The sequence below is a fragment of the Acanthochromis polyacanthus genome, chromosome 19, assembly GCF_021347895.1.
Source record: "Acanthochromis polyacanthus isolate Apoly-LR-REF ecotype Palm Island chromosome 19, KAUST_Apoly_ChrSc, whole genome shotgun sequence".
Taxonomy (NCBI): domain Eukaryota; kingdom Metazoa; phylum Chordata; class Actinopteri; family Pomacentridae; genus Acanthochromis; species Acanthochromis polyacanthus.
This window is the reverse complement of record NC_067131.1, coordinates 2463903-2477673: the sequence shown is the minus strand read 5'-3', so window position 1 is coordinate 2477673 and position 13771 is coordinate 2463903. Positions and strand designations below refer to the sequence as shown.

Genomic DNA, 13771 nt, shown 5'->3' with positions numbered 1-13771 from the left:
ATAATGCAGAAATTGATGTTTTCTGTGTTGTTATTCTGCATTTAATTGAACAATTCAATGTGTGATGCATATCGCAAGAATTATCACCAGATGCTTTGGTTTCACTCAAAATAATTTCCTTTATTGCAAACTTTTTTGCATTTCTGACAGAGGTTTTACGTATAAGAAATACGCTGCAGCCTGTTTTCACATCATAAACTTTCACTTTTGACCTTAAAAATGATCTACTTGGTCAGAAATTGTCTTGACTTTGAGCCCGAGGCCTCCTGTTGGAGGTGTCGATGTAATACGACAGTTTGACAGGTGACTGACGCAGGTAAAAAGAGGTTTTTCGTTGTGCAACTCCAGCCCGTGCAGGTCTTCAGACAGTCCGCCTCCTGTGTTAATTAGGTTAGCTTAGAGTTAGGAGCACCTCCTCGCTTACTGGGAAAAAGCAGAGAGCGGTGATCAAGCTGATTGTAAGCATAAACATATGAGTGTGGAGCATTTTTTCCCCCCTCAGAAATCTGCCTGAAAGCAGGATTCATGGCTCTGAAGTCTCACAGGAGTTTTCCACAAACCACCCACCGCAGCCGAAGCTACTCTACCGGCAGCTAAATCGGTCCATTCATCCTCGGGAAGCACAAAAATGTCTTTGTTCTTCCAACCCGATTGCACCATTTGGTATGGGTTTTTGCGTGGATTTAAGGAAACCTCCTCCTTAAATTTGTAAAGTCAGAGCGCTCCTTATTGGAAAATAAAAGTGGTTATGTAACCGGAGGGTCACCCAGATGGATGAACCTGCGGTTTCCAATCCCACAGTGAGCTCATTAGCCCGAGTAGCAGTGATTTATCAAATTGGTCCAGGGTAGTTGTGCGCTGTGTTTATTGCTACTAGCTTACGTAACCGTTTACGACCCTGATGAGACTGGAGCATGTGTGTGTTAAAACTTCATGGCACTGTAGCTCAACTGTCAACACAACTGCATTTTTATTGTTGACAAAGCAATCTCACCTCAAGGTCCATTTAGTTGTAGAGCTTTCAATCATGCTATACGATAGGAGATGCAGCTGGGCCTCTTCTTGTGAGCTGAATAACCACATCTCCGTGATTAAAGGCATTAGAGGAGATTTAATTTCCTACAACTTTGAACGCAGCATGTGCATGCGCACATACAACCTCTCCCTCACCCCCCTCTAACCTCCCCCCTCTTAACATTTACGAAGAAACGCCCCCCTCCATAAACTTGTGTAGGACTCGTGAAGTTGTCTTTTACGGCTGGGTCCCCCTGGATCTTTATCTGCCATTATGTAAAAAAAGATGAGTAAAACAAGTCGCCAGCTAACTACGAAGCTATACCAAAGCAACACATACAGAAAACACGTAAGTCCAAGGCGTACGTAATCTACGTAACTAGGCCTGAGCCGGAAGATTTTTGATTGACAGGAAAGGGAGCAAACCAAACGCCTCGGTCCGAGCGCGTTGATTGGCTGATGTTTTTCAGGTCCTGCCATGTCCACAGTTATTTTTTTTATTTTTTTAGAAACCATACATACAAGTCCACTAAAGGTCAGTATATTCATTTTATGTGAATCAGACAAATTAAACAACAAAAACGTCCTCCATAATGCCTTTAAGACCACCATGAGGGAGCACAAATGAATGCAGACCTTCTGAATGTGACTTTTTCTGCAGACCCGTAAGCTGACCAAAGCGGAGAGGCAGCGTTTCAGCGAGGAGGTGGAGATGCTAAAAGGGCTGCAGCATCCGAACATCGTACGCTTCCACGACTCCTGGAAGTCGACGGTAAAAGGCCACAAATGCATCATCCTGGTGACCGAACTCATGACGTCAGGCACGCTCAAGACGTGAGTCTTTGCATCCAATTCCTCTTTAACCGTCGTGTCGTCCTGCAGGTCAAAATTGACCTGGTTTAAAGTTTGAAAACATGGAAAAATAAATACGCCTTCACAGTGAAGCTTCTGATGTCCACGTTTTTAACATTTTTGGGAAATCTTTGAACAATTTTTGGTAGAAAAAAGAAATGTTAAAAATGTTTCTTAAGAAGATTTTTTTTGTAAATGTTTTTGTGAATGTTCTTAAAGAAAAATTAGAAGTTTTGTTGATATATATGTAATCACTTTAGAACATTTTAGGATTTTTTTTGGAATATTTTTACTCATTTTTTGAAAATATTTACAAGAATTTTCTAGCCAAATTGAAGGATTTTTTTTAAAATAAAACTTTTAAGGAGTTATTGGAATTTTCTTCCTGAAGGTTTTGCAAATTTTCATAAATTTAGGGAATTTTTTTGCTGAATGTTTGGATTTGTTTCAGACAAGGAAACGATATTTTGTGGTTCCTGTAAATGAGGACAACAGGAGGATTAAGCTGCATCTTTGTTATCGGTGGATTTTAAAAAAAGATCAATCTCCAAACCCAAAAGCAGCTCATTTTTATGCTTACCCTCCTTCTTACATACCGAAAAGTATATTTGTCTCACATTTGACAGCTTCTCTTCTGCTTTTAAAGATGATAACAGCAGAGAATAGTTCTACTTTGAATACAATGTTCTGGGAAAGATCTCTGGAAACTTTCAAGCTTCCCCCTGGCTGTCAAAATAGGAGCTGATTTATTTTGCGGCACTTAGAAGCTTCCTCTTCTGGCTGCGTTGGGATATGTTTAGACTGAGCTGCCTGACGCTTTGTTTCAGGTACCTGAAGAGGTTCAAGGAGATGAAGCTGAAGCTGCTGCAGCGATGGAGTCGTCAGATCCTCAAAGGGCTTCACTTTCTGCACACTCGCACTCCCCCCATCATCCACCGGGACCTCAAGTGCGACAACATCTTCATCACCGGCCCGACTGGCTCCGTCAAGATTGGAGATCTGGGGCTGGCCACTCTCAAAAGTGCCTCTTTTGCTAAAAGTGTCATTGGTAAGAGTAGTTTCAGTGTGTTTATGAATGTTTTACCCTGAACTGATGATATAATTTGGCCTAAATCTAACAGTTAACCAATCTTTAAATGGTGGAAGATCTCAATCAGGTGGAACAGGTTTCGCCTTTCACTTTTCCCTGTTTGTTTGTGTCTGTTTTTTCCCACTGCACCCAAGCAACCTCAGGTGCCTCTTTAAATTCCTGACCTCATTTTTAAACGCAGCATCAATCTGCAAGTGGCTTTTAATTTCAGTGGGAACTTGCCCATCCCATCACGTACGAGCAGGGAGTGCCAGCCATAAAGACCTGTTGATTCCTGCTGAAAGTGGCTCTTAAATTTAATTTAACCACCTCCAAATGAATCATAATTTGCTAATTGTTTTATCATGAAGAGGTGTGGTATGGATTAATTTTACTTTTTATGATAAAACAAGAAAAATAAATTAGCTTTTTAGGCAGTCGGTCAGTTCACCGCTTTGGTCTAAATTATAATATCTTAGAACTATTGGATGGATTTTCAAATTTCTTTTTCCTCCCACAAGTCAAATAATAATCACTTGTTGACTTTTTGATCAGTTCAAATACTTCAGTTTATGACTAAATGCCCGCAGAACCAATGACATTCCCATCAGCCTCAGATATACTTCGACCTGGTGCCAGTTAGCAAATGTTAGCATCCTAAAAGATCATAGTAAATTCTGTACATGCTTAACCTCAGGGTGTTCACACTGTAAATGTTGGCATGTTGGCATGTAAAGGTTAGGATTTAGATCAAAACATGACTGTGCATAGATGCAATCTCACAATTTTATTAGATGATAAGTTGTCAAGTTTGGGTTTATAGCTTGTTCTGATGCTATTGAATGGGAAGAAAATGTGTCCATACAGGCTTTCTTGTATATGTTGCTGTGACGCAATCACTAAAAGTCGTATCTACGAGTATATGCTCCAATGCAGCCCAAAAATTCTATGTTCATTCATTCTAAATACAGATTTTTGGTAGTCTCTTAGTGATTTTCCAGTAATAATTACTTTCTTATGCCATATAGTGCAAACAGCAGCAAAAGTGCACATATATTAAAGTGCACAGATATTAAATTACACCTAATTTAGCTTGAATAAGTCACTAATAAAACCTTATCTACACTGTAGGCAGACACTAAGAAGAGAATATACAGTTTGAATGACTGTTGAGTTAAATACAGTGAAAATATGCTGCAGTATTAAGATTCTTAACTTAATCTAATGTTCTCAAACTACAGCAAACGGTACTTAAAAGCGTGTATGCTTTTGCTCATGTCCTGTACTCCCCTCCTTGGGTGGAAATTTATGCCAAAGAATGATTTGTTTTACCTGTAAGACATAAGACATTGTCCCTTAGTGGTTTTGTAGTAATAACTGGACGATTTATGACTTCCACTTCTGAACCCTAACAGGAACACCAGAGTTCATGGCCCCGGAGATGTACGAGGAGAAGTACGACGAAGCCGTGGACGTCTACGCCTTTGGAATGTGCATCCTGGAGATGGCCACCTCCGAGTACCCGTACTCCGAGTGCCAAAACGCCGCCCAGATCTACCGCAAAGTCACCAGTGTGAGTACGGGAAAGAGGAGGACCACCTCATTTCCCCCCCAGTGTTTAAAGTAATCATCCACATGTGTTCTCTTTCCTCTACTGGAATTAGACAGAATGGAACCAGGATAACTCATGGCTGGATATTCTGAATGCCTGGAAAAGAAGGGGGGCCACACGGAACGAAAGCTCCGTTTGGTCCATTAAAGGCTCAGATTTGCCCATTACGAGCTCGGGGTGCAGAAGTGTACAATAACCCAACCGCTCTTCTGTATTCAGGCTGCAGTCATGACGCAGGACTGCATGTTTTACGCACTGATTGCCAGCAGCTTCACCAGTTCAAAGGTCTTGCATAAGTGGTGTCGTTTTCCCTGGAAAGTTCCCTTCTTCATGAAAAGATTCGAATAGAATGTATGCTAATTTTTCTGTCTGAACTGCTCAAATCTGGCAGAAAAAGACAGATGCACTGGGAAATTAAATATTTTTACTGCATTGGAAGATCTAGAGATGAATCCAAGCTCAGAGGTCCACCTAAATAATGCTGCTTCCAGGTCATATGACAGTTTCATCCAGAAGTCGTGGGACTTCATGAATGTACAGCCCGGTCTCACGGGGATTCGTGAAACTATGTATTGATTTTTGACACTTTTAAGTTGCTGTATTTCAAGCTGTTCTCTTGGAAGATCTAGGGTCGAATCCAACTAAATGTACTGCTGCATTCAGGTCCAATCTGGCAATTTCATCCAGAAAAAGTTGGACTTCATCAAAGTATCGATTTTTACAACTTCAGCATATTCTTCTGGGAGATCTAGGGTCGAATCCCAGCTTAGAATCCAAATAAATAATGTTGCATTCAGGTGATATAAGACAGTTTCACCCAAGAAAAATGGGACTTCATCAAAGCACTTATTTTAAGACTGCAGCATTACAGCAGCACCTTTAAAATGGTGGATTTCGAGCTGTTCTTCTGTAAGGTCTAGGGAAAAATCCCAGCTCAGAATCCATCTCAATAATGCTGCATTCAGGTCATATAAGACAGTTTCAAACAAGAAAAGTGGGGCTTCGTGAACATATCAATTTTTAAGACTGCAGCATGTTCTTCTGGAAGATCTGGGGATGAATCAGAACTCAGAATCCAAATGAATAATGTTGCATTCAGGCCCTATCAGACAGCTGCATGCAGAAGAAGCTGGACATCATCAAATTACTGATTTTTAAGACTTCAGCATGTTCTCTTGGAAGATCTAGGGATGAATACCAGCTCAGAATCTAACTAAATAATATTGCATTCAGGTCCTATCAGACAGTTCTGTTCATAAAAAGCTGGACTTCATCAATGTGATGATTTTTACAATTTCAGCATGTTTCTTGGAAGATCTGGGGTCAAATCCAATCTCACAATCCACCTAAATATCAGGTCATATCTAGCGCTTTCGTCCAGAAAAAGCTTGACTTCGTGAACGTGTTGATCGTTAAAACTGCAGAGTTACAGCAGCATGTTTAAGTTGCTGTATTTCAAGCTGTTCTCGGGCGCTGAGCGCAGAGATGACGCCATGGTGGGCACGGGCAGGCGACAGTAGAATTATATGTTTTGGAAAATGTGCCTCACTCTTTGCTCTACAAAGAGTCCTGTTTCTTTCTAGTGTGTCGCATATGCAAAGCAAACAGCGTCTGACGGAGGCTGGAAAGGCGAGAAAGCGACAATGCCAACAAGTCAGAGTGGGTCTGGCTCCTCCACAAACAGGAGCGCAGACGTGTTCCGTGTGCAGCCGGAGAAGCTTAGCCATGCGGCAAGATGAGAAAAAAAAAAAACACAACAGCTCACGTTAGCTGTGCTTGTCGTGCTTTGTTAATGTTTTACTTTTACAAGGACGACGGCTGACGTGCGGGTTTAACGGCGTGACAGTTATATTTTTCACAGCACTAACACACAAACCTGACGTAGGTTTAAATGACACACTTCTACCTGAAGTCATTTGCTGTTGAAGAGGCCCGGAAAGTGCAGCAGAACACATAAGATTCTTGTCACAACTGTTTACAGACTTGGCCTCGTTTATAATATGATTTACCTCAAGCAAGTGGATGAATTTTCCTGTTTACAGTGGAAAAATTCTGTCTCATACACATTATATAACCAAAAGTATGCAGACATTCGAACACTGCATCCATATGTGACAGATAAACATCTTACTCTGCATCATTACAGTCCTCTTATGACATCCTTTGCTCCACCGAATGTTGGGCTGCAGGGATTTGCTCCTGCTTACACAAGAGGCTGATGTTGGGTGATACTGTGAGACCTGGTTTGCACTTTGTGTTCATCCCAAAGTGTCAAGTTCTTCCACACCAAACTAGGACAAAACCATTTATTCATGGCGCTGCCTTTGTGTACAGAGGCGCTGGTGTGTGGGAACGGGATGGTGCAAATAAAAACACATAAAACTGAGTTATTACTGTATGCAAACCATATTTTATATGTCATTGTGCACAGGTTACTAAGACACAATAGAATACAGTGCAAACAGAGGCGAAGGTGCATATAGAGACATAGGGTATAATTGTAATATGTACAAAATGAACAAAATAATATATTAAATCACAGTTTGAGTTATTAATTAGCTGTAATAAGTCACTAATTTAACCATTAAGGCTACACAGTATATGCAGTTAAATGACTTTGAAGTTAAATACAGTGAGAGTATGCTGCAAAATGAGGATTCTTGATGTAATTTGATGTTCTAAAACTGTGGAAAAATAGCATTTGCAAGCTTTTTTTGCAGGGTTTTCTACATGCTTTTGGTCATATAGTGTGCTTCCCTCACTGAGCTGGAATTATTCCAAAGAATGTCACATTTTACCTGCAAAACATAAACTCATTTTAGTCTATATCTGTGCAAAATAGCAGTTTTGGATGTTTCACATCTAATACATGGATCCTAATGTGACTAATCAACATGTTTGGTCAGAAACTAAAACAACAGAATATGCAGTTAAATGACTTTTAAGTTAAATACAGGGATTCTTAATGTAATCTAATGTTCTAAAATTGTGAAAAATAGCATTTAAAACGTGTCTGCAGGGTTTACTATCGGTCTTTGGTCATATATTCTACTTACTTTCAATGGACTGATAATTTATCCCAAAGAATACCATTTACTTACAGGACATATGTACGTTTTATTCTCATATCTGTGCAAAATATCTGTTTCAGGTTTCTATGGGATACACTGGTCCTTTCGTTCTCAACAATGTTAGAAATGTGACACAATAAATAAAGTCAGCGGGCCGCTGATTTGCTTCCTAAGATCTTATCTCGACCTCTGTCACCACAGGAAAGGAGCTGAGTCACAAATTAGATTTGGTTCGAGGAAAAACTGATGTATCCTCGAGGTGCACACGGAGGACAGCGAGGCGAGCAGATCGTAGGTGATCGCAGTGAAGGAGGCGACCCAATTTGAGTCTGAGTGGACAAAAATGACACAAAAAAACAAACAAAAGTCAAACACACTTGTTGCTTGAGTAAAAAAAAAACATCTCGTCCTCTCTGTTGTCTCACTTTAAGAGGAAGCAGTCATGAAAAGCAAAACAAAGCTGCAGCGACTCTGTGACATGTCAGCCTCTGAATGCGATAACAAAGGCTATCAGTTCACTGCTAAATCTTATTTGGGTGTTTGACCCAACATCATCAGGCTGCTTGGGTATCTGCAGGCCTGGTGACCTTGGGTTTTTTCCTCTCTTATCAGTGTTTTTACAGGGATTGGAGCTCTACTGTAATCTATGTACATTCTCATGATAGCAGTCATAAAAACTCCCTTATTTCTTTTAAAGGAGAAGCCCTGCCTAAATATTTTCGAGATAAACTCTACATGGAAGCTGCAGCTGTTTTGAGTTATTAAAATCCCTCTGAGGATTGTGTTTAAGTGAAGGAAAGGAGGAAGAAGCGCATCTTGGGTTTTTTCCATTTACAGGAGCTCTCGGTTGTTGTCCTCCGCTGGTGTTGACATGATCGCAGAGCCGAATGTCATGCTGGCTGGAGGGTTAGCTTAACATGCAGAGCAGGTGGGAGTGGCTGTCCACACTCTGACTGCTAATGTGGGATAAATGTAAAAGGAAGGTTACTCATTACTTATTCTGCTTAAAATCCTTCAAAATGCTCCCTCCTGTGTTTTTATTATTACCTATGAAGCCTTGGAGGGGGAATAAAACCTAATATTTTCTTCTGACTGTTTCCACAGGGCATTAAACCCGACAGTTTCTACAAAGTCAAAGTCCCCGAACTCAAGGAGATCATTGAGGGCTGCATTCGCATGAACAAGGATGAAAGGTAAAAGTGAAAGAAGACACAATAACCCACAACACCACAATGAGAAAATGTGTAAATAACTGATATTTTAATCTTTATAAAGTGAAGTGTTTCCCCAGTTCTATTTTATTTCCCCAGTTATCCTGCTGCACTGTGTATAAACCCAGTGAAACGCCTCTGCAGTTTCTGAATCACATTTTGTTTCGCTGTGGGCTCATTCTTCACTGTGATATAAAATGTTGCTCTTTTTAGAAGCAGCAAAACCATGACTCCAAGTAGAGGGAACTCATATAAGTCTTTTTGGCAATTTACCAAAGTTTCAATGCCATAAATCATACAAAAAACCCACAAAATGATAAACCAAAACTCAGCAAAATTTGCTGGATTTGGGTTGATTTTTTTGTGTGAATGTTCTTAAAGAAGATATCAGAAGTTTTACTGATATGTATGTAATCACTTTAGATATTTTTTAGGATTTTTTGGAAAGATTTTTACTCATTTTGAAAAAATATTTCCAAGAACTTTCTTGCTAAATTCTTAATTCTTAATTCTAAATTTTAAATAGAACTTTCGAGGGACTCTTTTAAGAAATTATTGTATTTTTGTTCCGAAATGTTTTGCAAATTTCCAGAAATTTAGGGGCTTTTCTTGCTGAATTTAAAAAAAAATTCAGACAAGGAAACAATATTTTGTGGTGTCTGCAAATGAAGACAACAGGAGGATTAAAACAAATCACTGATTTCCTTCCCTTGCTGCAGGTACACCATCCAGGACCTCCTGGATCACCCCTTCTTCCAGGAGAACAACGGCGTGCACGTGGAGCTGGCGGAGGAGGACGACATGGTGAAGTCGGGCCTGAAGCTGTGGCTGCGCATGGACGACACCAAGAAGCTGCACGGGAAGTACAAGGACAACAACGCCATCGAGTTCCTCTTTGAGCTCTACAAAGACGTGCCTGAGGAGGTGGCTCAGGAGATGGTAGGCTGACGACACGACCCGATGAGGTCAACCTTTACTGCTTCACTGACCCAGTCTGTGGCGGCCATTAGCGAGGAAATTGAGTAATTGATCCCAGATCAGCAGATAGAGGCGGCTTCAGGCCTCCTCCATGTGTTCTCTGTGTTCTAACCCTTTGATTTATGATAATAGCTTTTTATAGGCTTTGTGGAGGGAAGCTGAATATGGAGTTGAAATGAACTCCTCATGTTTGAGTACAGTTAAACCCCTCAGTCCTTCACACAGAATAAATTACTTCATCTGGAGGCTGCTAGGGAACAGCAGCATAGTTAGAAGAAGGGCAATGCTAATTCATGTTGTTGAATTTTGAATTAAAAGACAGAATCAGTGTTGAACTGCTGTTGTTGTAATTGATATGCTTTATTTAAAAGCACCTGCAGATTTACATTTAATCATCTGGTGGTCCTGTTATGGGCTTATCATCATTATTATAATTGAAAGAGACGTTTCTCTGTCAGATTTGACACTTGACCCCATACGGTGAGAGCAGCCTCGCTAGTGCACCTCACATCATTATGTGTCTTTTATGGTTTCATTACGACAGCAGAAAGCACTGAAACCCGCCGCGGCCCATAACGGGAACACCTTGCACAGTGTGTCAAGGTCACGGCTCAGCATTTAATCATCAGCGGTTGGAAATGTGAGAGCGTGTCTCAGGAAGCGGCCGAAGTCACGTCTTTAATAATCTAATGGCTCTCATGCTTGTTACGAAACGTCCTCGAGAGCCCCCTCCCCTCCGTAGAGGTCACTTTTAATGAAAATACAAGCCACAATTCCTTACTTGTTTACCTCTTTGTGGTAGTTTTCATCAAGATCAAATTTGGTATCAGCGGGGGACATCTAGTCGGGGCGATCGGCTGTAATCTGACTAAGTGTTGAGAGGCAGCCCCGCTGTGCTGCACCGGGTGTCACAAAAGGCCGTTCAAGACGCTAGAAATGACAGAAGAATGCAGTTTGTGTGTGTCGGGTTCACAAAATAAATGTTGTTGGCGCTAAAGCTTTCGTCTCGTGAAAGGATGGACTGAAAATGGGTCAAGAAGTGCTACAAAGCCAGCACAAATATAAATTACTAGTATATATGACTACCCACATTTTCAGTTTGTGTCATGAATGTCAGTGCAAAGTCCATGAATTTTTGTCACATGACGGATGCTCCCAGCTGAGACACGGATAGCTTCACAGTTTCATCAAGGAACTTAGAATCAAACGTTTTTTTTTGGGGGGGGGCTAATTTCAAATGACATCAGAATTAGAATCAGCTTTAATGGACAACATACAAGGAATTTGGTTTTGGCTGTTGGTGTCACCCTAGGAATATGATAGAGAATAATAAAAAATAAAGAAAATATAAAAACAGGAACAGGGAGGGCAAAAATAGTAGTAATAAAAATAAATATAACACAATATATACAGGAATTTACAGCTAGAAAGGAATATATGAAGATAGTAGTGCAAAAATGATATAAAGTTTTGAAGGAAATGTCGTGATTGTAAGCTGAGATTTAGTATTTTTTTCTAATTAGACCACACATCATACACCACTCTGCTGGACTGAGTGTAACAAAAGGCCGTTCAAAATGACAGAAGAATGCAGTCTGTGTGTCTCGGTTCTGCAAAACAAATGTTATTAGCACTAAAGCTTTCGACCCATGAAAGGACCGACTGTAAATAGGTCAAGAAGTGCAACAGATCTGCATTCATTTTCTACAAATCACACCAGCACACATGTATATTACTAGCAATATATGGTTGTCACGTGACAGATGCTCCCAGCTGAATCATTACTAGCTTCACAGCTCTGCCAAGAAGCTTAGAATTTTTCATTTGTTACTGAATTTGTGCAGATCTATTTTTTTTGGCTAATTTTAATTGACACGTATAGAATTTTGAATGGAATGTCACCATTTTAAGCTTAGATTTAGTTCATTTTTCTAATTAGACCTCACATCACTCATGATTTGTTGCTGTAATCTGATTACATGTTGAGAAGCGCTTCCACTCTGCAGGACTAAGTGTCATAAAAGGCCGTTCAAGACGCTAAAAATGACAGAAGGATGCAGTTTGTGTGTGTTCTGTGCCACAACAGGACTGACTGTAAATGTCACAGCATGGGTCAAAAAGTACAGCAGGCCTGCATACGTTTTCTACATATTGCACCAGCACACTTGCACACATATACTTAATGTTGGGCCCTGACCCTTTGCGTGTGTTGTCACGCAGGTCGTGCTCGGCTTCGTGTGCGAGGCCGACTTCAAGCTGGTCGCCAAGGCCATACGGGACCGAGTGACGGCCATCAAGCGGCAGAGGGACAAGCTGAGGCGGCAGGCGGAGGAGAGGAAGAAGAAGCAGGCGCAGGAGGCCATAGAAGAAGAACCGGAGAACAAAAGCGGCGATGTTGTGGCAGCAGAGTCCCCGACCCCGGCCCTGACGCCTCCGGCCCCCATACTGTCCCCTGTGACCAGCTCTGTGGACTCCGGCGTCAGCTCCAGCTACCCCGCAGAGCCGGAGGAGCCCGAAGCCGACCAGCACTTCCACGTCCGACACAACAGCCTGTCTTCTGCAAACTGTGAGCTGATTAATTAAATATCTCGTGCTACGAAAATGTGCGTATTTGCAGTTCAAAAGCTCTGATTAAAACTTTTCTCATTTTAAGGCTGAGAAGCTGTTGAAGCATGAAGCTTTGCAGTGCGTCAGGTCCTTGAATTCTAGTGTTGACCCGTTTTAAAGTTTGAAAATGTGGAAAAAAATCTACATTTTCACAGTGAAACCTCTGATATCCATATTTTCAACATTTTTGGGAAATCTTTGAGCATTTTTTGGTGGAAAAAAATGTTTCTTTTAGAACATCCACAAAAAATCATTGATTTTTTTCTAAATGTTCTTAAAGGAAATATTAGAAGTTTTACTGATATATATGTAATCACTTTTGATATTTTTAAGGTTTTTCTTTGGAAGATTTTACTCATTTTTTGGAAAATATTTACAAGAATTTTCTTGCCAAATTTGGGGGACTTTTTTTTTTTTTAATCAAAGCTTTTAAGGAATTACTGGCATTTTCTTCCTGAAGGTTTTGCGAATTTTCGGAAATTTGGGGATTTTTTTGCAGATTCTTTTTATTTTTTTCAGGCAGGGAAGCAATATTTTTTGGTGCCCGTAAATGAGGGCAACAGGAGGGTTAAATTCTAGTCAAAAATGCTGTTAATATCAACAAAAAAAGCTTGTTCTTTATAAAACATCTGAATATATTTGTACAATATAGTGTATTTCAAAATAAAAGTAGCAATGCCCGACAATGAAAATATTTTTAGGAATTAAAGTCTTGTATTTACAATTTTAGCTATTAGGAGTAAAGTTTTATTGGCAAAGTATGCTTAAAGCACCGGGTAAAAGATAAAAGTTTATTTAAAGTTATTGTAGCATTTTATTTTGAAAATCAGTGAAGTTGGAGCTAAATTTTAGATTTTGCAGACAGTTTAATCTATAGCATTGCATCATATTTTATATATTTAGAATTTAAGATAACTCCTTTTGAAATTTAGTGGTGTAGAAGTATAAAATTGCATAAATACTCAAGTAAAAATATCTCTAAATTATACTTAAGTGTACAGTGCTTGATTAACTTACATACAATTTAAATAATGTCACATGTGTGTCAGATAGACTCGTTAAAGTTTTGACCTGTCTTGTTTTGGGTCATACTCTTTGAAAACAAAGACTTCTCACTGCATTAGCTGCACAACTAAACAGAAAAGCTGTTCAGAACTCCAAGCACATAGGAGGGATGCACTGAAATGTGAAGCTGTGGAGAACTAAATTATTCAGTCCCTGTAAGTCTTTTCTCTCGTTGTAAGAACATGCCGTCCTGTAGTTATTGAGCATTTCTCAGTTTTGTAATTCACAGTTTCTTAAATAAGCACCCAGATATTTAGAATACGGTAGAAACGTGTCACATATCCAGAGAACA

The 13771-nt window shown here is 40.0% G+C and overlaps 1 protein-coding gene across 2 annotated transcripts in view; it reads left to right on the top strand.

The window, feature by feature from the left end:
- The window catches only part of wnk4a (WNK lysine deficient protein kinase 4a), a 57182-nt gene that overhangs the window by 20654 nt on the left and 22757 nt on the right, over window positions 1-13771 (top strand). For both annotated transcript variants that reach the window (XM_051939738.1, XM_022191381.2), the window contains exons 3-8: window positions 1676-1848; window positions 2694-2914; window positions 4351-4508; window positions 8723-8811; window positions 9549-9768; window positions 12028-12373. In XM_051939738.1, the coding sequence (XP_051795698.1) occupies window positions 1676-1848; window positions 2694-2914; window positions 4351-4508; window positions 8723-8811; window positions 9549-9768; window positions 12028-12373 (1207 nt within the window). The remainder of the gene's footprint in view (window positions 1-1675; window positions 1849-2693; window positions 2915-4350; window positions 4509-8722; window positions 8812-9548; window positions 9769-12027; window positions 12374-13771) is intronic.